Genomic DNA, 27,102 nt, shown 5'->3' with positions numbered 1-27,102 from the left:
CGGTGGTGAAGAAGGTGAATGCAACGTTGGCATTCATTTTTCTAGAGGAATAGAGTATAAGAGCAGGGATGTGATGTTGAGACTCTACAGGGCACTCGTAAGACCACATATGGAGTACTGTGTGCAGTTTTGGGCTTCTTATTTTAGAAAGGATATAGTGATATTGGAGAGGATTCAGAGAAGATTCACGAGAATGATTCCAGGAATGAAAGGGTTACCGTATGAGGAACGTCTAAGGGGGGGAATCTCATAGAAACATTCCGAATGTCAAAAGGCCTGAACAGATTATATATGGCAAAGTTATTTCCCATGGTAGGGGATTCGAGGACAAGAGGGCACGACTTCAGGATTGAAGGACATCCCATTAGAATTGAGATGCAGAGAAATTACTTTAGTCAGAGGGTGGAATTTGTTGCCACAAGTGGCTGTGGAGGCCAAGTCATTGAGTGTATTTAAGGCAGAGATACATAGGTTCTTGATTAGCCAGGGCATCAAATGGTATGGGGTGAAGGAAGGGGAGTGGGGATGACTGGAAGAATTAGATCAGCCCATGATTGAATGGCGGAGCAGAATATTTATAGTGTACCTTATTTAGGTTGGTAAAGCTCACCACAGTTCACAAGAGGTCCTCAGGAACCAGCCCTGGTTTCCCAGAGTCTGGAGATGTGGGTCAAGCATTTTGCACTCTGTCAACAATGGTAAGTGAGTGGATAAATGTGGCATCTTTTTTGAACCAAGATATATTTTATTCCTGGACAGTACAGGGTATGATGACACATACAATGCTATAAGAAGGTTTACTTCTCGTAAGCAGATCTACAACAGTAAGATATTAATTCCAACTTTTATTAAACTGATTTGTGCAGCACCTGCTCAGGAGTATTGTGCAAACCACAATGGGGTGTAGATGAGATCCAGGTGACTCCTACGCCAACAGATGCTTGCTTATTGCATCAGGAGCCAAGTCCTGAATTCAGCTACATGCTGTCATTTCAAAATGCTACTGCCAAGTCCACATTCACCAACTTCCATTGCCTTTAGTTCAATCAATCCACAATGTTGTATATCTTCTTTTCTTCTGAGCACGTACACAATATTTTATCCAAATCCATTTAGGTATATTATACAACAGTCCAAACTGTTACATAGCTTAAAAAACAGTACAAATCTAATATCGCTAAACGCACATAATAGTCAAACTTTCAGCAGAGATCAAGGTTATTCAGTAACAAAGCAGTCTTGATCTTTGTGTACATTAGCATATTAAATACTTGCCAAGGCAGCAATAATGGCCCTATGATTGGTCATGGGCTGGAAGAGGGATCCCAGTTTGACCAGTATCCCATGCAACAAGGGTGGGTACAAGCTTAGACTCGAGGTTCAAATGTTATACCATTGGTCCAAGAGTTACTGATTAAGTCTCGACCTGGACTATTACTTTGATGGCTCCCCTAAGCCAGTAGTTTTAAGAGTAAAAGTACATATTGAAATATATATTTGCAGAGAATGAATACTTCAAACGTATTTTCCTATTAAAAACCAACACTCATCCGATGTTTTCCAGATTTAAAAATTGTCCCTCCTCTCATCACAATACAAAATTTGTGCAACAGTTAGCTAGTTCATAATGGCAACATTAAAAGTGATAGGCAATAAAGCTCACTCTTAATTAAATTTTCTAGTATGACATAACAGGGCTAAGCAAGTATGCATCAATTTAGGCAACAGTGGCAAATTCTGCAAACAATCCTGCAGTTCAATCAGTTCACCGCATCGGAAACTTTGTCCCAGCTCCCTAGTACATTAAATTTCTTTCTTCACTGTACAGCATTCTTTCCCAAATACCAATCAATAAAATTTGAAGAAGAAAACAAAAGTAGGTACAAGTGAACAATGGAAATCTAACATGTAGGCCAAGCGGCTAAGGCACTTCATTCAAACCCATTAGTTCATACTTTATTCCCATAAATGGGATTATGGGAACAAAATGAAGGAGAAAAAGACCGGAGGTAAAATGACAAACATTAAAACATAACATATAAATTATTTGAAACATTAATCAACTAACTTTATCCAGATATTCAGGTGACTTTTGTTACCCCCTTCTCAGTTACTCAGACTAGTACATGGCAATATGCCATTCAAACTATTGAGCTTTCTGGATGATATTAAATGCACGTCAATTCTCTCTGGTACAAGGACCAAGAATGCCAACTGGCTTCTGGCAACACCTACTTACATCACGAGGGTCAATTGATCACAACAGAAAGAAGGTCAAACGTGAAAACGCAACGCCCAACTCACAAACACGAATTGCACAAGAGCACTAGAGTACACAAAAGCAATGGTTGACAACAGTTCAGATTTATTCTATACCCCAACCTAAATTGAAATATGGGCCTCTTGTGAAGTCTTGCATCAAGGACCAATTTCAGCCCCTTATCTCCCAGGATTCAACACGGTCTCTTCTGCACTCCTCAAAGCCAAAAAACCGTGGCAGTCTTTTTGTGGCGAACAGATGGAAAGAATAAGCAAGCAATTTTGTCTTGGTCTTTGTCCTCTATTTACTTTTGTTCCTTAGTTGGTGCATAATAAAGCTCAAGAGGCTTGCTGACCTTCCAGTATTTCTCATTTACTAATTCTAGTGTCAGCGATCCATTCAGTGTCTAGAAAGAAATATATATAATTAGATAAGGAAACATTAAAGAAATAATTTAGACAGTGCACTTTAAACGAATGCCTGTTGTGGTAGTGCATCAAAACAGCACTGAAAGGACGACCTTCCTTTGAGATAACCTGTACTCAAATTAACTTGTTACTAAAGAAGTCATTGGCTTGAATCCCATTTGACAGCCAAGGACATCTCAGTGCACCTACAGCACTTACATACAGCATCAGCATGTGCAGTACTGTTAACAAACCAAAACATTTCATGCGACGTTAAGCAATAATAATCAGTAGCAGATACCTGGATAAGTGACATGAAACAAGTCTTAATTTACGTAGCACATACAAAATGCTGTAGGAGCTCAACAGGTCGGGCAACATCTATGAAGAGTAATAAAGAGCCGAGGCTTCAGGCCGAGATCGTGGCCTGAAATGCCAGCTGTTTATTCCTCTCTATACATGCTACTTGACCTGCTGAGTTCTTACAGTATTTTGTGTGTTACTCTAGATTTCCATCATCTGCAGAATCTCTTGTATTTTATTTTGTCTTAAAGTATGAAAGGGAAATCCAGGGGCAGAGGGAGGGAACTGCATGTCTTGCGGATGTTGCTAAGTGATTTCAGTGTGGAAAAATCAGGGATGCACAAATATTGAAACACAGAAATCTTGTGGAACAAAATGGAATTGAACAAAAGACCATAAGATAGAGGATCAGAATTAGGCCATCTGCTCCACCATTTCATCACGACTGATCCAATTTTCCTCTCAGCCCCAATCTGCTGTATCCTTCCATGCCCTGAACAACCAAGAATCTATCAACCACTGCCTTAAATATAAAGATCTGGCCTCCACAGCTGCCTGTGGCAAAGAACTCGACAGATTCACCACTCTCTGGCTAAAGAAATTCCTCCTCATCTCTGTTCAAAAATAGCGTCTCTCTATTCTGAGGCCATGTCCTTTGGTCTTAGACTCTGCCACCATCGGAAATATCCTCTGCACATCCACTCTATCGAGGCCTCTCACCATGCAACGGGTTTCAATGAGGTCATTCTTCACTCTTCTGAATTCCAGCGAATACAGGTCCAGAGCCACCAAACGCTCCTCATATGACAAGCCATTCAAACCTGGAATCATTTTCGTGAACCTCCTTTGAACCCTCTCCGTTTCAGCACATCCTTTCTAAGATAAGGGGCCCAAAACTGCTCACGATACTCCGTGAGGTTTCACCAGCGCTTTTTAATTTCTCAACATTACATCCTTGCTTTTATATTCTAGCCCTCCTGAAATGAATGCTAACATTGCATTTGCTTTCCTCACCACAGACTCAACCTGCAAATTAACCTTCAAGGAACCCAGCACATAGACTCCCCAGCCCTTTGCACCCCAGTTTTTGTATTTTCTCACCATTTCATTTCTTTACCAAAGTGCATGACCATACACTTCCCGACACAGTATTCCATCAGCATTTCTTTGCCCATTCTCCTAATCTGTCTGTCCTTCTGCAGCTTCTCCATTTCCTCAAAACTACCTGCCCTTCCACTCATCTTCATATCATCTGTAAACTCTACAACAAAGCCATCAATTCCATCATCCAAATCTTTGCAATATAATGTAAAAAGAATCGGGTCCAACACAGACCCCTATGGAAAACCACTAGTCACCTGCAGCCAGCCAGAAAAAACTCCTTTTATTCCCACTCTTTGCCTCCTATAAAAGATGAAAACATTGAAACCACAGCTCTAATTTCAACGCTTTTGTTATGTAAACAAAGAGAAATCAGCACTTTTTAAAGTGACAAGGGAGGAGACAAAGAGAGGAAAAAAATAGAAAATGTCGGTGTAAACCCTGCAGTAGCTGGTGGAGACAAGTAGGTAAATAATATAGCTACTCTTTTCCCTTTCCTGCAGGAAATTTGCCCATTCACTATTAATTGAGATGTGCAAGGCCCAAAGGCAATGGCACAAAACATCAGCAAGGTAGAACAACAAAATAAAGCAGAGCTTGAGCTAGTATTTGATTTTAGTTCATGTTGAACAAGACGCAAAACAAGATCAAAAGTGTTGAAGAACAAGATGTAGAATGACAGTCCAGGAAAGTACAGCCTAACTGAAGTGGAATTCAAAAGGAACAAACATTGTGAAGTTAGACTGTTCACTAGGGTATTGCATTCAGTTATGGCTGTTTCCCTATAGGAAGGCTTTGGAGAGGGTAGGGAGATTTACCAGCATGTTGCCTGGATTAGAGAGCATGTTCTTAAGGAAAAGTTGGAAACATAGAAACATAGAATTGAAACAACAGGAATTCTGCAGATGCTGGAAATTCAAGCAACATACATCAAAGTTGCTGGTGAACGCAGCAGGCCAGGCAGCATCTATAGGAAGAAGCGCAGTCGACGTTTCAGGCCGAACCCTTCGTCAGGACTAACTGAAGGAAGAGTGAGTAAGGGATTTGAAAGCTGGAGGGGGAGGGGGAGATGCAAAATGATAGGAGAAGACAGGAGGGGGAGGGATGGAGCCAAGAGCTGGACAGGTGATAGGCAGAAGGGGATACGAGAGGATCATGGGACAGGAGGTCCGGGAAGAAAGACAGGGGGGGGGGTGACCCAGAGGATGGGCAAGAGGTATATTCAGAGGGACAGAGGGAGAAAAAGGAGAGTGAGAGAAAGAATGTGTGCATTAAAAAGAGTAACAGATGGGGTACGAGGGGGAGGTGGGGCCTAGCGGAAGTTAGAGAAGTCAATGTTCATGCCATCAGGTTGGAGGCTACCCATACGGAATATAAGGTGTTGTTCCTCCAACCTGAGTGTGGCTTCATCTTTACAGTAGAGGAGGCCATGGATAGACATGTCAGAATGGGAATGGGATGTGGAATTAAAATGTGTGGCCACTGGGAGATCCTGCTTTCTCTGGCGGACAGAGCGTAGATGTTCAGCAAAGCGGTCTCCCAGTCTGCGTCGGGTCTCACCAATATATAAAAGGCCACATCGGGAGCACCGGACGCAGTATATCACCCCAGTCGACTCACAGGTGAAGTGATGCCTCACCTGGAAGGACTGTTTGGGGCCCTGAATAGAATTGAGTTGCTTTTCTTTTTTTGGTGAGCGGAGGCTGAGGCAAGACTTAATAAAAGTTTGTAAGATATTAAGAGATGTAGATAAAGTAAATAATATTTTCTTATATTATTTTCCCGAGGGTCAAAAAGCCTGATACTAGTGAGCGATAAATTCAAAGGAGATGGACGAGCGAAGATTTTATTTATTTTACAAAGTGGTGGGTGCCTGGAATGTGCTGTTAGAGTGGTAGTGAAAAAAATACTACAAAAGCACTTAAAAGGCTCTTCGATAAGTATATGAATGTACTGAGAATGCATGGATATAGACATTGAATAGGCAAAAGGGATAGTTTAGTTTGGCATGCAATTATAAATTTATTTCATTCAGTACTACATTGCTGGCCAAAGGGTCTACGGTTGAAATGGAGCTGAGCAAATTGGTTAAAGCAGACAGAAGGTACCTACTGTGAACTGGCCTCCCGAGGTAGTGATGTAAATTGTATACTGCTTCTCACTGACTTCTTCCAGACTGACTGCATTGTTCCCAATGTTCTTCTGTTGCTCCTCCAAGGCAATTCTCAACGCCAGATATTTGGACAAATGGTCCACGGTGGCATTTGCGGTGGTCTTCACATACCTGAGCCACAATCACATATCATGGGTTCAGAACTCAGTAGGAAGAGAGAAGTTAAATGAACATTAAAAAAGTTAAAAGTTGCTGCCTCACAGCTCCAACAACCCTAGTGTGACCCAAACCAACAGCGCTGTCCCTGTGGAGTTTACACGTTCTTCCTGTGACCATCTGGGTTCCACTGGGTGTCCAGTTCCCTCTGTCCCCCAAAAAAATTAATTGACCATTGTACACTGTGCCTTGGTGTAGGAGGTGGCAGGAGGAACAGAGATGGGGTGGTTGTTGACAATGAGAGGAGACAAGTTAGAGTGAAATAAATGGAAGGAATGGAACTATGAGGGAAATAGACTGATAGACTTGATGGGCTAAACAGCCTTATTCTCGGTAATAACATTCAGATTTAGTAGAAGACAAAATTACTATTGTGTAGAATTAGTAGAAGGCATTCTATGGCACTTATTTGCTATTTTACCTGCTAGCAGCCCTGAATAAACTTCACCACATGTCCTCTCCAGAACAGTTTGCAAGTCAGAAATGCAGCTGAGTTCTTACTCGACTGAGGATGCCTGCAGCTCTGCAGCAGTTGGCAAATCCATCTTTCTGTCAGCTCAAGTGATTGTTCATGTGTTGGAGATATACACAAGTCTGCAGATAAGCTTGGAAGGACCTACAAGTTATTTATCTCACTGCTGAAATTGTGTGCAAGGTTACTAAATTATAACAGTCAGACTGCTAAATCAGTCTGTAATTTCCCAGAAATCAGTTTATGATGTTTTAAGCTGCCACATTTCTATATTCAAACCCTTCTCAGTTCTCAAACTGCAGTTCAGCATCTTTACTTCCTAGTCCAATACATCAGTGATATTCCCAGTGGAAACACATCTGCGTCACTGCACATATCCAATTCTAAAACTAAATAAATAGGAAAACAGGCAAATAGGGTTCTAATGCAGAAAAGGAGAACACAATTGCAAGCAAATGTTCCCCATGCATCTGCTGGGTGGCACGCTGGCATAACAGGTGGAGCTGCTGTCTCAAATCACCAGTGATTTCTGCTTCAATCTCGACCTGTATGTGGAGTTTGCACCTTTCCCTGTGACCTTGTGTTTTCCCTCCGGATATTCCAATTCCCCCCATATCACAAAGGTGCAGAGATCAGTGGATTAGGACAGGAGGGCTTGGGTTATAATGAGAAACGGGATAGTTTAGCACTTTTCTCCTTAGAGTACAGGAGGCTGTGGGATAATCTTATAGAAATTTACAAAATCCTGACAGCATACACAAGTTGAATAGCCAGTCTTTTCCCCAGGGCAAGGGAAATCCAAAACTGGAAGGCCCAGTTTAAAAGTGAGAGGGGTAAGATTTGAAGGCAACCTGAGGGACAACATTTTCCAGACAGAAGGTGGTGGGTAATTGGAGCTGCCAGAGGGAGTGCTAAAGGCAGGTACAACTACAACATTTAAACAGAGAAACATAGAAAATTGGTGCAGGAGTAGGTCATTCGACCCTTCGAGCCTGCACCGCCATTCAGTATGATCATGGCTGATCATCCAACTCAGAACCCTGTACCAGCCTTCCCCCCATACCTCTGATCCCTTTAGCCACAAGGGCCATATCTAATTCCCTCTTAAATATAGCCAATGAACTGGCCTCAACTGTTTCCTGTGGCAGAGAATTCCATAGATTCACCACTCTCTGTGTGAAGAAGTTTTTCCTAATCTCGGCCCTAAAAGGCTTCCCCTTTATCCTCAAACTGTGACCCCTCGTTCTGGACTTCCCCAACATCGGGAACAATCTTCCTGCATCTAGCCTGTCCAATCCCTTTAGGATTTTATATGTTTCAATCAGATCCCCCCTCAATCTTCTAAATTCCAACGAGTATAAACCTAGTCGATCCAGTCTTTCATCATATGAAAGTCCTGCCATCCCAGGAATCAATCTGGTGAACCTACTTTGTACTCCCTCTATGGCAAGGATGTCTTTCCACAGATTAGGGGACCAAAACTGCACACAATACTCCAGGTGTGCTCTTACCAAGGCCTTGTACAACCGCAGTAGTACCTCCCTGCTCCTGTACTCGAATCCTCTTGCTGTGAATGCCAGCATACCATTCGCCTTTTTCACCGCCTGCTGTACCTGCATGCCCACTTTCAATGACTGGTGTATAATGACACCAAGGTCTCGTTGCACCTCCCCTTTTCCTAATCGGCCACCATTCAGATAATGATCTGTTTTCCTGTTTTTGCCACCAAAGTGGATAACCTCACATTTATCCACATTAAATTGCATCTGCCATGAATTTGCCCACTCACCTAACCTATCCAAGTCACCCTGCATCCTCTTAGCATCCTCCTCACAGCTAACACTGCCGCCCAGCTTCGTGTCATCCTCAAACTTGGAGATGCTGCATTTAATTCCCTTGTCTAAGTCATTAATATATATTGTAAACAACTGGGATCCCAGCACTGAACCTTGTGGTACCCCACTAGTCACTGCCTGCCATTCTGAAAAGGTCCCATTTATTCCCACTCTTTGCTTCCTGTCTGCCAACCAATTCCCTATCCACATTAAAAACAGGAAAGGTTCAGAGGGATGCAAGCCAAACACCAGTAAATGGGGCTACTTCCATTCATTAACATTCAGCTTGGACAAGTGGACTGAAGAGCTGGTTTTCCAGGCTACATAGCTTTATCACTCTACTGGATTTTATACTATTAATATCCAAATGCACTTTTATTTCAGTTTTGTATTTACACCTCAATATCTACCAACGTTCCAAGCTCCAGGTGTTCTACATAAAAATCTGGCTCCCACTACACAACCTGACCCACTGGTCCAGACCCTGGCCCCTGGATTTACTCTGGACACACAGATGCCATGGACTTAAGCTGAAAACATGTAAATTCAAAGGAGATGTATAGGACAAATACGTTTTCTTTCTTTCTTATCCCACACAGAGAATGATTGCTCTCTAGAATGTGCCAAAGCTGGTGGAGAGAATTCACCAGGTTAGATAGACACATGACCATGTAGGGAATGGAAGAATATGGACATTGTGTAGGCAGAAGGGATTAGTTTCTTTGGACATTTGGTTACGAATTTAATTAGTTCAATAGAGCATTGTGGGCTGAAGGGCCTGCTCCTGAGCCTTACTATTCTACATTCTATGTCCTTTGGACCCTGGACCCTGAATTGAGTCAGCTTCCAGATTATCAGAGTTTTAATGACAGTTACAATGCAATCAAAGCAAGGGGCTGGACATCATTGTGATAATTTACAAACAGAAATAGATCAATGAGCAATTTTCAAATTTCATCTGTGGAAGCTGTTTCCCACACCTGGTTTGTGAATATTCATCCTTCTCAACCAACACTGGGTGTGGTCTGAAGACAAGCTCAATTTCACTGCACGAGTCCCCCACGACATCTGGGCTACCAGCCCCCTCTCGTGAGTTGTCGAGGTCAGGGCAGGAGTCGTCTGAAGCCTTGGAGCGCTTGCGGCTTGGTCCAGCCTCCTGGTTGCTGTGCGTTGACACATTGCTGACATGAGAGCGGCTGTCACAGTTGTCCTCCCCTCCACTGAAGGTAGTGTTGTCAGATTCATGAGGAGGCTTCCTCACTCGCTGAGCTCTAGGCAGAGACAATGGGAGAGGATTAAAAATCTGCCTGTTTAAACAACTTTTCTATCCATGTCAGCAAATCAAAAAAGTTGTTCATTGACTTCAGAAAGCAAGATGGAGCTCATGCTTCTATCTGTCTCAACAGTGCTGATGTGGAGATGATTGACAGCATCAAGCTCCAAGATCACAAATTTGTCATGGTCCAGTCAAGCAGACATTATAGCCAAGAAAGCACACCAGCACCTCTAGATCCACAGAAGACTCGTGGTACTTGGCATGATCCTGGTGATCCTTGCCCCAGAAAGCATTCCATTCAGATGCAATACAGTTTAGTATAGCAACTGAACTGCCCAAGCCTGCAAGAAATTGTGAAGCTGTGGACAAAGCTCAGCACATCATGAAACCAGCCTCCCTACCACTGACTCTTTAGACTACACCTTGCTGCCTTGGTAAAGTAGCCAACATACATAATCAAAGACTATTTCCACCCCTCCCCCACTCCCCCTTCAACAACCACCCCCCCCCCCCGCCCAAGCCTTCCTTCAGCATAGGACACAGATGCATTAAAACATACACAACCAGAGTTGAGGACAGCTTCTGTACTGCTCTTATAAGCCTCTTGTACATTAAAAATTAACTTTGCCCTTACAAACAAACTTGTAATGGCCTTTACAACTTATTGCATTTTCTTTGTAACAACTGCAATACTACATTACAAAGTATTATGTTTTGAAATGATCTGTATGGACAGCATGCAAAACTAGCCTTTTCACTGAATCTTGGTGCATGTGACAACAATAAACCGATTACTAATACCAGCCTGCAAAGCAATGGTAGTTTAGTGCTCCAAAATCTCATATTAATCAGAGTAATCCAGCAAGGTCCTACAATGAAGTACCAGCATGTCAAAAGTTCGTGTATTCAGAAATTCACAATTTTTAACATGGTTAAAGGATTAATAGTCAGGCAGCAGTTTCAGACCACCACGCAAGTCCTCTTTCAGTAATCCCATAATGCAAGGTGAGTTACAAGGCAAGTTTTAGTGTTTTTGTTACACAGAGTGGTAAGGTGGTTGGACTGTATTATCAGGGTAAGTGTTGGAGGCAGACACAGCACTAATGTTTATGAGGCATTTAGACAGCCACATGAACATAGAGGGATATGGATCAGAATCATAACCAGGTTTAATATCACAGGCATATATCATGAAATGTGTTAACAGTGGCAGCCATACAATACAATACATGACAATATAAAGTAAATAAACTACAGTAAGCATGTATATACTAAATAGTTAAATTAAAAATAATGCAAAAACAGATATAATAAAAGTGAGGTAGTGCTCATGGGCTCAATGTCCATTTAAGAATCGGATGGCAGAGAGGAAGAAGCTGTTCCTGAATCATTGAGTGTATCCACACGATCAACACCTTTCATCATCTTATACGCCCCTATCAAGTCACCTCTCATCCTCAGTCGCTCCAAGGAGAAAAGGCCAACTTTACTCAATCTATTCTTATAAGGCACACTCTCCAATCCAAGCAACATCCTTGTAAATTTCCTCTGCACTCTGTCTAAAAGGCTAACACGAGAGAGCACACTTTTAAGGTGCTTGGAAGTAGGTAGAGCGGAGATGTCAGGGGTAAGTTTTTTTTTTAAATGCAGAGAGTAGTGAGTGTGTGGAATGGGCTGCCGGCAATGGTGGTGGAGGCAGATACGATAGGGTCTTTTAAGATACTCCTGGATACGTACATGGAGCTTAGAAAAATAGAGGGCTATGGGTAACCCCAAGTAATTTCTAAAGTAAGTACATGTTCGAAACAGCATTGTGGGCCAAAGGGCCTGTATTGTGCTGTAATTTTTCTATGTTCCTATGTCTACATTCTTCCTGTAAATGAGGTGACCAGAACTGAACACAGTACTCTAAGTGGCGTCTGACCAAGATCTTATATAGCTGTAACATTACCTCACAGCTCCTGAACTCAGTCACATGGTTGATGAATGACAACATACCATATGCCTTCGTAACAACACTGTCAACCTGCACAGCAACTTTAGAGTGTCCTATGGACTCGGACCCTAAAATCTCTCTGTTCCTTCACACTGCCAAGAGTCTTACCATTAATAATGTATTTTGTCTTCAAATTTGACCTACCAAAATGAACCACCTCACACTTATCTGAGTTGAACTCCATCTGCCACTTCTCAGCCCAGTTCTGAATCTTATTGACGTCCCACCATAACCTCTGACAACCCTCCAAATTATCCACAACACCCCCAACCTTTGTGTCATCAGCAAGCTTACTAACTCACCCTTCTACTTCCTCCTCCAGGTTATTTTTTTTTAAATGACAGAGGAGTCGTCCCGGAACAGATCCCTGTGGAACACCACTGGTCACTGACCTAAATGCAGAATATGAGCCATCTACAACCACCCTTTGCTTTCCATGGGCAAGCCAATTCTGGATCCACAAAGCAAGCCATGCCTCCTTACTTTCTGAATGAGCCTTGCATGGGGAACCTTATCAAATATCTTACTGAAATCCATATACAGTACATCCATTGCTCTACCTTCATCAATCCATATTGAGAGTTATAATACATATTCAAAGTCCAACTTTCATAAACCACTGCAATAAAACAAATACCTGCTGTAATACATCTCCTGTGCAATATGCTACTCAGCAATCAAATTAAAACTTAGAGACCTTTTGGAAAAAGCATCTCTCTCAGGTACCAGCCAGCACTGGACAATGCAAAGTGACCTGTTCACTGAATTGTTGCCTTACATTACCTGTAAAACTCTGGTTTAATTACTTTTAAAAGATGAATTTTTGAATTGTTCAGATTTCTATCCAAGGTCCCAGCTCTGCATTTCCCACTGAACCTGCCTTTAAATATGTCCTGCAAGTACTAAGTCCTGCATATTTCAAAATCCAATCCAAAAGGAACAACTCTTGGCTTATCTTCAGAACATATAATGTTTCTTCTGCTCTAGCAACAATCTGCATCCATGAAAACTATTAAACAGCAAAACATCAAAGATTTCATAATATTTCAGGCAGATGAGGTAGATTTAAGAAACATTTTAAAGCCAAAGTAGAAAAGCAAGGAGAGAGCTGATTTCAGTGCCTTGTAACTCATTGCTAAAAGGTATAACTGAGAATAGAAAGGTGAGCAAATTTGGAAGATTGCACCTTGGGAAACTACAGGAGGTGATAGAAGGATTGGAACACACGAGTGGAACATCTGATACACTGTTGGCCAGTGAATCAATGAGTATACAGGTAGGAGGTAACTGGAAATTGGTGCAAATTGGTACAAAAGTTATGGATGAACAGAAATATTAAAAGTGGGATTGAGACACCAGTAAGAGATCAATGGGAATAGGCAGATTTGGAGAAAACAAACACAGCATGAATTAACATCATAAAAAGCATAGGGTATGGGCAACATTATAGGGCAGAAATAATGAGTGCAGTTTAACCTTGGGTAGCTGCTGGGAGAGAAATGCACCAGTGGATAAACCATAGCCTTGAGTCTTCTCAGCATTTCACCAACTGGGGTGGGGAGGTGCGGGAGGAATGGTTTATATGCTGGTTGTGCCCTATATCAAACAAGTGGCAGCGACAGGGTCAAGTGAGTAGTAGTCAGAAGTGAAGATACCAAACCTTGAGAACATACATCATCAAGCTCAAGAATTTCTATCCTTTTGTGATAAAGCTCAAAAATGGACTTGTCATATGATAAAGATGCAGTCTTGATCTCGCAATCCATCTCATCCGTGTACTCACTGTACCTACAGTGCACTTTCTCAGTAACTGTAAAACTATACGATATATATTTTTCCCTGTCTGTGCTAACTGCATGTACTTGCATACGGAATAACATGCATGGACACGCTTTTCACTGTATCTCAGTACATGTGATGCTAATAAACTAATTACCAATTTCACATGAAAACACAGCTGCATTTCTGAATGTAGAGCTAAATCACTCATAATAAAGGCACGGATCCTTGGGGAAAACTGCAATTGTGGGAAGAAACACCATTGGAGGTACTGTAGCTACCTGACTACAACTAGCCAAAAGGATTGGAAGCAGTTAAAAGGAAGTTGATGTGATCACCCTTGCCAAGTCCTGGGGACAGGATGCCAACACCAGGATGAGCTTCCACAGTCAAAGTAATAAAGGATACCATTTGTGACCTTCATAAGGACCATTTCAGTGGAGCGCCAAGACCAGAAACCTAACTGAAATAGTTTAATCACGGAACTGTGAGAAAGAAAAGCACCATTTACCATTTAGTCCAACTTCCCCTTACCTATGCATGGCCTGCATTTTCAATCCCTCCTCAATACTGCTGCTTAGGGCTTGTTGGTTATGGAGTCGGCTTAATCGTGCCAGTACACGATCTTGATGTGCCTCATATTCATCCCTGCTTGGGTAGATCTTACAGATCAGTGCATCAAAATTTGGATCTGGTCGGAGAGATCGCTTAGAAACCAGTTTCTTTCGACATGTCGGGCACTCTTTGTTCCTGATTTTAAAAAAAAAGCCAAAAGTATTACTTCATCAGTTGGATCTTCATATGAACTCAAGTACTGACTAGTGATAAAGCTCCCCTCTAGTTCTACATAACTAATCATCTCTAAATTTTAACTAACACAGACAACATGCTTTCAGTTGCAAGACACCAAAGTACTTTATTTGTCAAAGTGGAGTGGAGAATGAGTTTGTAAATCTGGTGGGAGCAAAGCATGGATGGCAAGGATGGAGCGCCGCAAAAGGGGATGGGACAGGTGGCAGAGAAGGAGTGCCGGGGCAAGGGGTGGTGTGGATGTAGATACACCCAGCCCTGAGACACCAGGCAAGGTAGTCTGATTCCAAACAATTGTTTTTTTGATTATTGTAGAATGTCTCCCTGATGCTTCCCACGTTCTCACTTTTCCCTTTCCCTGCCCCCTTTATACTCTCAGTCACAAGAGAAACCCAATTCAGAATCATGTTTATCGTCACTCACATGTCATGAATTTTTTTTACTGCATCAGCGGTATGGTCCCTTACATAAAGTTACTACAGTACTGTGCAAAAGTTGTAGGGACCTCAATTAGAGATTGGCAGGTATGACGTTGTGTGCATCGAGCTGTGGCTGAAATAAAATTAATATCCAAGGATACACAAGGTGGGCACATGGTCATGCACTTTAGTAGAAGGAATAAAAATACTGATTACTTTCTAAATGGGCAGAAAATTCAAAGGTCCGAGGTGCAAAGGGGGGTTCTCGTGCAGGATTCCAAATTGGCTTGAAGGTTGAGTCAGTGGTAAGGAAGGCAAATGCAATGTTGGTATTCTTGTCGAGGGGACTAGAATATAAAAACAAGGATATAAAACTGAGGCTTTATAAAGTGCTGGTGAGGTCTCAGCTAAAAGTATTGTGAGCAGTTTTGTGAGCCCGTATCTAAAAAAGGATATGCTGACACTGGAGAGGGTCCAAAGGAGGTTCACAAAAATGGTTCCAGGAATGAAAGACTTATCATATGAGGTGTGTTTGATGGGTCTGGGCCTGCACTTGTTGGAATTCAGAAGAATGGGGGGGGGGGTGGAATCTCATTCAAATGTTGAAAGGCTTAGATAAAGTGAACGTGGAGAAGATTTTTCTTGCAGTGGACCAGAGCGCACAATGTCAGAATCCTTTCAGAACGGAGATAGGGAAGAACTTCTTTAGCCAGAGGATGGTAAATCTGTGGAATTCGTTGCCACAAGTGATTGTGGAGGACAAGTCATTGAGTATTTTTAATACAGAGGTTAATACATTCTTGTAAGTCAGGGAATGAAGGATTACAGGAAGAAAGCAGAAGAATAAGCAGGAAATAGTTCAGCTGTGATCAAGTGGTGTAATCTGCTCGTATGTCTTATAGTCTTATATGTATGTGTGCCTTTTTCGCAGTACTGTGTAATGTAGCTTGGTACCATATTTTGTTTATAATATCTTTGTTGCAGATTAACGCAAACAGAATGGGTTAAGAGAAAGGCATTTTAATTTAAAACAAAGCTATGCTATTTCTTGTTTTAAAATATTTACTATGCAGACAAGAGGCAGTGGCCAGGGTGGTTTAGCACTGACTGGAGATGCAATTGGTCTTGTAACGTACAAGGTATTCTGTTGGAAGTGATTCACAACTCCTCACATTTATCTATTGTTTCTAAGTCCCATCTAAATTTTCTTCAGACTTAGAAATGAGTCACCGTTACTTCACTGTTCTTCGAAAGGAAAGTCCCAGGATTCTTTAACCAACAACATTAAGGGAATAAAGCTAGACCACAGACTATGGGAGTTTAGGGTGGGAGCTGACAGCCAGCTTGTCGCTTTAGAAATGGCCATTTAGGTCCTCTACAGGATAAGGCAGGGTTATGATCACTGTTTGTAACCCAAACTGTTTGCAACTGAAGGCAGAAGATGCCTACAGACCTGCAGCAGTTGGCAAATCCAGCCCGCCAGTCTCCCAAATGTTCTATCGTATGTACAGGATGTACATAAATCAGCTGTCATAAGCTGGGGGAGAACCTACATGCTACTGCCCGTATCCCAGGATGGACTTAACACAGATCTTTCATGCTGGGTAGTAAATTATTTGTTTTCCTCAGCTGACTTACACCAAACAAAGCTCGCAAAATTGGCAAAGACATGGAATAGCTGAACTGAAATCCATACACTGAAACAAAAACATTACCAAAACTAGATAGTGAGGAGTCCATTCAGCCCTTCAGTCTTACTCCATGATTCAATATTAATCTACTATTAATCATGCAAATTCCATTTCATGTTTCAACTTTCTTCTTTCCTTCCTCAATTCCACTGGCTATTTATGATTTCTTTAATGTTAAACATTTCTCTTCGTTCTTTAACCCACACGAAGCTGTCGGTTTATTCTGAGCACAATCTGGACTGACACCTCGATACAGCACAACTGCATGGAGAAATTTTAGCTCAGATATGACTGACTTAAGCAACCTAAAGTGATACTGACTTCACTAAAAAAACAAGAACTCCCAATGTGAGAGTGCACCATCACTTCCAAGCCAACAACAAACAGATTTTCGTTTATTAATTATTTAATTATATAGTATGCAAATGATGTATTGTAATTATAGTGCAATAAAGCTACCTTGATTAATAGATATTTTTATTTGTCACCTATTTCATTGCATGCTAACATTTTTAAACAGTAACCACTTTAGTTGCTACCCGAAACATTGACTCTATTCCACTTCAGAGCTGCTGCCTGATCTGCTGAATTCCTCTATGTAAATTTGCAGCATCTGCAGAATGTCTTGTGTTTACCAGTTGAGGGTATCTTTGAGTTGTGCAAGCTACCATTCTGTAATGCCATTTCCTACTCTCCCACTATGCATATAATGCTGGCAGATTTGTATCCCTAGATGGTACTGCAACTCCCAATTGAAACAGGCTTCTCTCACGGTCTGAATCCCTGGGATCCTTAACTCAAGTGCGCCACACCATCAGAAAACAAATTGGAAATCTAATTAGATAAGCAGGAGAGTTTTATTTACTGAATCCTATGGCATAGAACTGCAGAGGACTGAGATCTAAAATTCTGTAATGCCCAAATAGCTAGAGGCTTACTAACCCCCCCCCCCCCCCATTTATCTATCACCTGGTCTTAGATGTCAAAATGGAATTATAGCCTTATAACATCTGTCAAAGATGCATTTGAACAATGAACAAAAGAGCTCATTTACATTAATAACCCTCATACCATATGTGCATAAGCAATATTTCTGATAAGCAGCAACAACAGCAGAAAGTACTGCCTACCCGCTGCGGAGCGCAGTGACAATACAATCTGAGCAGAAGCGGTGCAAGCACTCCTTCGTCGTCATGGTGTTCTTTAACATATCCAGGCAGATGGGGCACATCAGCTCACTGTGCAAGCTCCGGGGTGACACAGCGATCTCTGTCCCATCCATAATTGCCTCCTAAAAGAAAAGTGAATCACATTAACAGGAGGTCAACCTTCTGTGACCATTATATCTCAAAACAAAGAAAACAGAGACAGGGCAGATAAATTAATGTAATTTTATACCATGGGGTGTAACTTTATTCACTGAATTTTGCCAAAAGACTGCCGACAACCAATGTTCACTACAGGAGTAATACAGCAGCTAAATTTACTGAAAACAATAGTTTTCTGCAGATGTACCAAATGTGCAGAGAAAACAAGCATTTCAATTTTAGCTCTTGCTACACTTCCTTGTAAAAAATTTTAAATAGCCATAATTTTGAATCTTGCAGTTGGATCTGAGAAGCAAAGGGAGTTTGTGGGGGGGCATGGGGGTAAAACTGTGAGATTTCCACTGACAAAATTGTGACATTAGAGGAAAATGAGGAAGTCATGGAATTCTAGTCAGTGACTCAACAAAAACCCTCCAGAATTTGGATGATAAGTTACCACCCAAATTGGCAGCCTAACTTTTGCTTTCAAATTCAGATTAATCTGGTGTACAATTCCACTAGCTTTTTTAAAAAAAATACTTCATTTTTCTGCATTCACAGAACCCTTTCACTTGTATCTCAGACATAGTTCATATGTTTATGCACAAGTTATAACCATGTAGTGTCAAGGGGAGGTCAGGTAAATCATTAGTGAGCTATTCACAAGTAGAAATGCTTCGAATCAAATAATTTTACAGCACGGAAAGCAGTCACTTGCATCATTCTAATAAGTTTTGTTTGCCTTGTTTTAGTTTTCAAAGGTAAGTCATCATTTAGAGCCAAGTCACCAATTAATGGACAAGAAATAGCATTCAAGTTTCTTAATAACATTTAGTCCTTCATTATTGTCTTAGTAAATCTTGTCAATCTATCTATTCTAATAGGCTATTGATAGTACTTATTTCATGTTCTTGTGTTCATCCTAATTAAATCCAAGAACCTATCTTTAAAATTTTACCAATTGATTTTTGCATCCAGAACCTCTCCACATCTACAATTCCTTCAAGAACAAGGCATTTCATTTATTATTTTTGTGTCCAAAATGCACTGAATTTTCTATCCACTAACTTTAACCTATTAGCAGCAAAATCAGATGACCCCTTTGTACCTTATTGAAGTTTCTTTCAGTTCTCTGATTAGCTACCCTCTCTTTCTGGCAAGTTTTAAAGCTGTCACATTGCAACCCCTCCCCTCCCCTCCCCCACAACAATATTTATTTACTCCGGAAGCAGCAGTTCCAATACTAATAGCCAAAAGAAAGCTCAGTTACGGTTCCCTGGACTACATCAGGCTACTACCTGCCTGGTAACCAGTTTTCTATCCGTCCTTTAATAAGATGCTTTTGGCTTAACAATACGATTTGCCATGCAGCAATAACAAATGTCTATTCAAAAATCTAACAGCCACAATACTTCCTTTCTCATTACACTCGGCTAATTCTACAATTTTCTAGACGTGACTTACATTTTACAAATCACATTTGGCTGCCCTTCACTGGTGTGCCTCACTTTATCTACATTGCTGATGTTTGAATTCTGATCCACAGTAATTCCAACCTCCTAATCCCTTTCTCCCTTTTTGTACATGTCTATGTTGGCATACTTCCAGCCCTGTTGCAAGCTTCCCCATTCAAGGCTGCTTGAATGATTGTGGACAGGGCCCCTTCACATTCATGTAACATTCCAGGCTGTGTGTCATCAGGGCCCCAGTACTTGTTCCACTTTGAGCTCAACTGCAGTGGCTATGATCTGGAACTCACCACCAGGGTAAGTTAAAACAGAATTAATCAGGGCTTTCAAGAGCAAGTGAGATAGCCACTTAAGAGAAAAAGGTTTGCAGGGCTGTGTAAAAGGAGAAAGGGACTGAAGGATTTGCTCTACTAGACACTCACACTGACCTCCTGGGTTGAATGGGCTCCTTCTGCAATGATCCCAAGAAATCTTTTCATTATTTCATTTTTTTTAAGACATCTTTACTATCTCTGCCAAGTCACGTGAACTGCAGCAACTTTTCATTTTAGAGATCTGCTGCTTGGGCTGTAACAGAATCTAATAAATAACCCCATCCTTTGCTTCTTAATATATTCATCAAATGTTTTACTGAGCTGCACCCCTAATCAACGTTTGCTTCATTATACAGCACTCCAACTACTCGTTCTACCGTGTTACTTGTTAACTCTGTATAGAATACACTAAGTGCACTCACCGCATGCAACTTAAATCTATCTAGTCCCTTCGTCACTTTCAGTGCTTTCTCTCATCATTCCTTTGAGCTTTCTTTCACTTTTTCTCCAGCACTGTTTATCCACACCCCAAATGTGAGATGAATTGAAATCTTCTTACAGATTATTATTGCTTTCTCAGCCACGACATATTCCCAAGTTAACGTGCTGCCTATGGTTAATGAGGTAGGGAAGACTGAGAACAAAATCTCTACATAGAATATGCCTGCCAATAAGCTTACAGGACACATTATTGTGTCCAGAAATCCAGAACCACACACCTCTCCCACTAAGCTTTGAGTGGGTGTATCCCTATAGATACCTGGAAAGAGAGAATTATTAACAACTTGGAATGATCGCCATATCAGTTCATCTATTAAATAATTGGCACCGCTTTTTAGTAAGTATGCACAGTTTGTTTCTACCAGTAACAATTTAAGTGTTACAGATCACTTCTGGCCAGGAATTCGATCTGCCCTAAATTTTCAGGGTCATAAAACAAAAACAAGGTTAACAAAGAGGGTCTATACAATGCAGCCTGGCTGGTCTCACAGTGACGAATAAAAATTTTCTTATGGTGAAGCTTTCAGTCACACAACTTGAATTAGACAAAAAGATGCTTGTGGAGTACAAAAGCAAAAGGTTATGCCTTCACATATCGCTGATCGGGTCTCAGTTAAACTGTGCAATCAAGAATACTATGCTTTTAGGAAAATAGTCAAAGCCTTGGAAGGCAAAACAGAAATATACAGGAAAGATACCAAGACGAGTATATGGAGACATGAGAGAGTGGGGCTGTTCTTCTATGAGAGGGAATATTTAATAGACATTTTCAATATTATCAATGCTTTCAACAAAGTAAAAATGATCAAGTTAGCACCAGCAAAAAAGATGAAGCAAAAGCATATTCAATAGTAACATTTAACAGGGCAATTGTAAACTGAAATTTATAGGACACAGAGAAAGAGATGGACTTCAACCAATTACACAGCCACTTCAGAGAATTAATCCAAGCTAGAGGGGTCATATTGTCTTATCATGTGCTGTACAATTCTAGAATGCTACAGGAAGCCATTTTTAATTTAAAAACCTGACGGCATCTGCCTCAATTTATTTTTAAAGCCAATAAAATATTTTAGGTTTTTTTGCAATGCTCTAACCACAGTACCCTTAAAAGGTATTCACCCCCCTCCCCCAGAAGTTTTCATGTTTTATTGTTTTACAACACGGAATTACAGTGGATTTAATTTGGCTTTTTTTGACAGTGATCAACAGAAAAAGACTTTTGTGTCGAAGTGAAAATAGGTCTCTATTAAGTAATCTAAATTAATTACAAAGATAATACACAAAATAATAGATTGTGTAAGATTTCACCCACTTTAATACACCAAATCATCACTGGTGCAGCCAAATGGTTTTAGAAGTCACATAACTAGTTAAATGGAGACCACGAGAATACAGTTAAGGTGTTTCAATTGATTGTGGTAAAAATACATCTGTATCTGGAAGGTCCAACTGCTGCTGAGTCAGTATCCTGGTTAAAAACTACACCATGAAGACAAAAGAACACTCCAAGCAACTCCACTAAAAGGTTATTGAGAAGCACAAGTCAGGGGACAAGAAAATTTCCAAGTCACTGAATCAGGTGACAGTTAAGTCAATCATCAAAAAATGGAAAGAATAAGACACAGCTATAAATCTGTCTAGAGCAAAAACAGAGTGACCATGTAAGAAGGGGACAAGTGAGGAGGCCAGAGACCTATGACAACTCTGGAGTTACAAACTGCAGTAGCTGAGATGGGAGAGACTGCGCATACAACAACTGTTGCAGGGGTGTTTCACCAGTCACAACTTTTTCGGAGAGTGGCAAAGAGAAAGCCACTGTTGAAAAATAACTCACCTGAAATCTCAGCTAAAATTTGCCAGAAGGCACGCGGGAGATTCTGAAGTCAGCTGGAAGTAGGTTCTACATTCTGATGAAACCAAAATTGTGATTTTTGGCCATCAGACGAAATGCTATGTTTGGAGTAAGGCAAACACTGCACATCATCAAAAACACGCCATCCCCACTGTGAAGCATGGTGGTGGCTGCATCACGGTGTGGGGATGCTTCACTGCAACAGGCCCTGGAAGGTTTGTGCAGGTAGAGGGTAAAATGAATGCAGCAAAATACAGGGAAATCCTGGAGGAAAACCTGATGCAGTCTGCAAAAGAACTACCCTGCCACTTGGGAGAAGATTTGTTTTCCAGCAAGACAATGACCCCAAGCATAAAGTCAAAGCTATACAGGAATGGCTTAAAAACAAAGTTAATCTGCTGGAGTGGCCAAATCGGAGTCAATACTTCAATCCAACTGAGAATTTGAGGCTGAACTTGAAAAGGGCTGTTCTTTCCAATCCCTATGCAATCCGACAGAGCTTGAGAAATTTTGTAAAGAAGAATGGGGGAAAAATTGCAGGGTCCAGATGTGCAACGCTGATAGAAACCTAGCCACACAGACTCAAGGCTGTAATTGCTGCCAATACTGACCTGAAGGGGGTGTATACCCATGCAATCAATTATTTTGTGTATTATACTTGTAATTAATTTAGATCACTTTGAAAAGATCTGATTTCACTTTGATACAAAAAAGTCTTTTTCTGTTGATCAGTGTCCAAAAAAAAGACAAATTAAATCCACTGTGATTCAATGTTGTAAAATAAAACATCAAAACTTCCTACAGGGGTGAATACTTTTTAATAGGCACTGTAGCTATGAATTCAGAGTTCAAATACAAATATATACCAGCATCAGTTTTTAATTCCCCAAATTACAATCTATATTAACATGTGCTTAAAGTTATAAAGACATATTACACTTTATTCACAAAATAGCTGGAGACAAGACAGTTGCTCATTCTAAAAATGCACAAAAGCCCAGTCAGCACCCAGAAAGAAAAAAAAAGCACAATTTGCTTGGGTAGCTTTAATCAGACTGGTGTCAGACAAGCTTGAAACACCACAGGCGGTTGTTTCCCCTTTAAGATGGACAAGTTTTGCTTTTGGGATTGACAAGGCAAAAATTCAATGAGATTCCTCTAGCAAAAACACTGCATACAAAATGAAAGAAACTACGTAAGAAACATTGCGGGAGATAAAGGGTTGCTGTTCAAGATTGTTTAAAGTCATTTTCTATATACAAATGTAAGGAGAACAAAATAATTGTTACTCCAGATCCAATGCAGCACAAAAAAAAACACCAAAGAATAATAAAAACACACACAATAGATATAAATACATAAGACAGCTTATATACATACATTGATTGTATGTCCAGAAAATGATGCTAGGCTATACACAAGGTGACTATGACGGGAAATAATAAAGTAGTGGTGCAGTTAGTGGGTGGAGGTGTTGATCAGTCTTACTGCTTGGGAAAAGTAACCGTTTTTGAGTCTCCTTTTCATTAGCGGAACCAAGCGCCTTTGCTCCATCTGCCATGCCACCAAGGATTACCCAGTAGCCTATTTCAATCCTACTTCCCATTCCTACCACAACTGCCCTCAGCTTCCTTTACTGCCAGCTCACAGCCAAACGAAAATTAGAGGAGCAACATCTCAATTTCCTCCTGGCTCTACAATTTTGCAGAATGAACTTCAAATTCTGTTTAATATACAGACCTTGCAAATAACCTGAGGCTGCACACATGAATTTCATCTTTAATCCAGTGCTACACCAACTCACCAGGCTAATTTATTAAAGAGCCTTATGGCATGAAATCATCTACGATTTTTGATGATTTAAAGTCTGCAAGTTCCAGATTTTATTTCATTTAGCTTGTACTGTTAAATAAAGTTCAGCTGCAGTTGTTTGTCTGCCTTATCAAAGGGTTCCACATGGCAAGGAGCACGCTGCGTGGTACCAATGGAACAAAGACTGGAAAAGGTTGAAGTCCAGAGTGTATGGTATGTCAGTGGTACAAGGCTGCCCAAACACTAATTCCTGGCTAATGCTCTTGGTCAACATTGTTCCATGGAAATGCGAACTGGTCAGAGGTGCCATCTAGCTGGTTAAGTGTTAAACAAGGTGCCTGGGCACATAAAAGATTTCTTGACATTATCCTTCCCAGAGGGCACACCTCAGGATACAAGGACATCCCGTTAGAAAAGAGATGAGCAGGGCTTTCTTTAGCCAGAACGTGCTGAATCTGTGAATTCATTGCCACAGAGTGCTGTGGAGGCCAAGTCATTGGGTGTATTTAAAGCGGGAGATGATAGATTCTTGATTAGAAAGGGTGGCAAAGATTATGGGGAGAAGGCAAGAAAATGGGGTTAAGAGGGATAATAAATTAGCCAGGATTGAATGGCAGAGCAGGCCCAATGGGCCTAATTCTGCTCCTGCATCTAATGGTCTTAAATTCTCAAACTTCTAGTTACAGCAACTCGTTGTCCCTTTTCCCCCATTTTCCTTTCCTCCCCTCTTCCTGTTCCAACTAGCCCCCATAACCCTCTTTCATACCTTACCTTCCCATGACCTAAATACTCTTTCCATTAGTTCCCCTCCCAAGCTGCCTCTCTTTATTCCATGCCCCACCATCCTTCACCGAATGGATTCCATCATCATCAGCCCTTGTCACTTCTACCTGTCATCTCCCAACTACTGATGCCATTCCAACTCTCCTCCCCCCTCACCAGGATCCAGGTATCACCTGCCAGCTCTTGCTCCAGTTCTTCCTCTGCCTTGTTACACTGGCTAACTCCTCTCTTTCTCTTTGATTCATCTGAAGGGTCTGAACCCAAAATATTGACTGTCCATTTCCCTTCGTAGATGCTGTCTGACTCAGTGTGTTCCTTCAATGCTTTCTGTGTTGTGTAACCATGACTCTGGGTTAAAAATAGGGACACCATATACCCTGACACATCTTATCGCCAGTGCTAGAAAGATTAACACTGCAGCAACATTTTTTCTCAATCAAGTAAAGGCATTTTGCCTATCAGCAAACAGAAAGGTGGGTGGGAGGGGGAGCAAAGAGTTTATAAAAGTGGAAATTGCATCTTAGTTGCAAATACACTCATTCAATTGACTGGTGATTAACTTGTTGTTTGGCAATATTTTAATCATTCTGAGACACTGGATTTCATACATTGATACAAACATTTAGAAATGCAATCATGTTTAATTTAAAATTCAGGTTTTGCAGTAGCTAAATAAATGAACTTGTACATTTTTCAAGCAGACATGCAAGATATTCTCAAAGGGATATACTGTCCACTCCACACGTACCTGTGGGGTCCTGTGTAGTTCGTAGAGGCTGAGCTGCGTGGTTTTACTCACCTGTGGGGTCCGGTGCAGTTCATACAGGCTGAGCTCCCAGGTCTTACTGGGGTTCTGAGTATTCACTGGTGCTGCCATAGTAAATGTATATTTTAGTCTAGCTGAAGGAATGATGACTCCTGCATGCCTTTCTCACCTACAGTGCAAAATCAAATGACAGAAACAAAAGAGATGACAATTAAAATTAAAAGAATTGACTGTAGAATGTTGATAAGATACATGAACCTCTCACACTATGGATATTCAGGTTACAGAAAGTCACAAATCACTACTAGAATTTATTCAGATAAAAGTAAACTAATAAACAAATATTCTCCACTAACTTGCATTTAATGCATGTTAGATAACACAGCTTTGTGTTATGGAAAAATTACAATACGGGCCATTTTCTAGAAATGCTAGCAGCCATTCCTGCAATGGAAAATGGATGCAGACAGTGAGACCTGATGCAGATTGTGGGCACCTTCACTCTGCCCACGCAAAATGTAGCATCTCCCGATGGCCAGCCATTTCAATACAGCTTCCCAATCTCAAGTGCACATGTCTAACACGGCCTCTTCTACTGCCACAATGAGGCCAAACTCGGGTTGGAGGAGCAACACTTCATATTCTGTCTGGGTAGCCCCCAACCTGATGTGATGAACATTGATTTCTCTAGTTTCTCACTGTCTCCCCCCCCCCCAACTCTCTTTTGCCATTCCCAATTCTGGCTCCCCGCTAACAACTTCTTTTGGCTTCAACTGCCCATTACCTCCCTTTGGGTCCCCACCTCTTTCCCTTTATTTCATGGCCCATTGTCCTCTCCTATTATATTCCTTCTTTGGCCCATACCTCTTCCACCTATTACCTCTCAGCTTCTTACTTCATCCCCACTCCTCCACCACCCACCTTCCCCTCCAGCAGCTTGTACTCCTTTGTCTTCATCCACCTTCATATTCTAGCTTCTGCCCCCTTCCGTTCCAGCCCTGATGGTCAACTGTTTATTTCCCTCCTTAAATGCTGTGTGGCATGCTGAGTTCCTCTAGCATTTTGTGTGTGGTGCTCCAGATTTACAGCATCTGCAGAATCTCTCGTGCCTAATTTTTAAAAATTCTGTTGCTTCTTCTGGCGCTCTTGTGACTGGCTGCAAATCAGTGAACTTTTGGTCTTATTTCTGTTGCCCACTTGTTTACCTCACTGAGAAGGTGTTCATTGACTTACAACTAAATTGACTTATGGACAATTCTCAGGACCACAATTCTGGTGTAAACTAGTGAGTGCCTACACAGCTAAGCAGTCTGCAATACAGCAGAAACTTCACTGGTGGAAAGCAACACACATCAAAGTTGCTGGTGAACGCAGCAGGCCAGGCAGCATCTCTAGGAAGAGGTACAGTCAACGTTTCAGGCTGAGACCCTTTGTCAGGACTGGTGGAAAGGCTCAGATTTCTTCAAAGGAAAACTCATTAACATGGTAATAAAGAAGTAGGCAGGGAAAACAAGAGAGATACCAAGTTCTCCACCACTCCATCCATACCATGCAAATATGGGTATTTATAATTATGGGTACAAGTGCTAGCATCAGATTTGAGTCTAAAGTGAGGTA

At 41.2% G+C, this 27,102-nt stretch overlaps 1 protein-coding gene across 2 annotated transcripts in view; it reads right to left on the bottom strand.

The window, feature by feature from the left end:
- Positions 1-739: 739 nt before the first annotated feature.
- LOC134346717 (E3 ubiquitin-protein ligase RING2-A-like) overlaps positions 740-27,102 on the bottom strand; it is a 41,924-nt gene continuing 15,561 nt past the window's right edge. Inside the window, exons 2-7 of one of the 2 annotated variants that reach the window (XM_063048276.1) lie at positions 25,468-25,654; positions 17,809-17,969; positions 14,293-14,508; positions 9,688-9,978; positions 6,184-6,355; positions 740-2,666 (exon numbers count right to left, since the gene is read on the bottom strand). In XM_063048276.1, the coding sequence (XP_062904346.1) occupies positions 2,565-2,666; positions 6,184-6,355; positions 9,688-9,978; positions 14,293-14,508; positions 17,809-17,969; positions 25,468-25,596 (1,071 nt within the window). In that variant the 5' untranslated portion in view covers positions 25,597-25,654 and the 3' untranslated portion in view covers positions 740-2,564. The remainder of the gene's footprint in view (positions 2,667-6,183; positions 6,356-9,687; positions 9,979-14,292; positions 14,509-17,808; positions 17,970-25,467; positions 25,655-27,102) is intronic. The other variant, XM_063048277.1, reaches the window with a different exon arrangement.

The sequence above is a fragment of the Mobula hypostoma genome, chromosome 5, assembly GCF_963921235.1.
Source record: "Mobula hypostoma chromosome 5, sMobHyp1.1, whole genome shotgun sequence".
Lineage (NCBI taxonomy): Eukaryota > Metazoa > Chordata > Chondrichthyes > Myliobatiformes > Myliobatidae > Mobula > Mobula hypostoma.
This window is presented reverse-complemented; position numbering and strand designations above follow the sequence as displayed.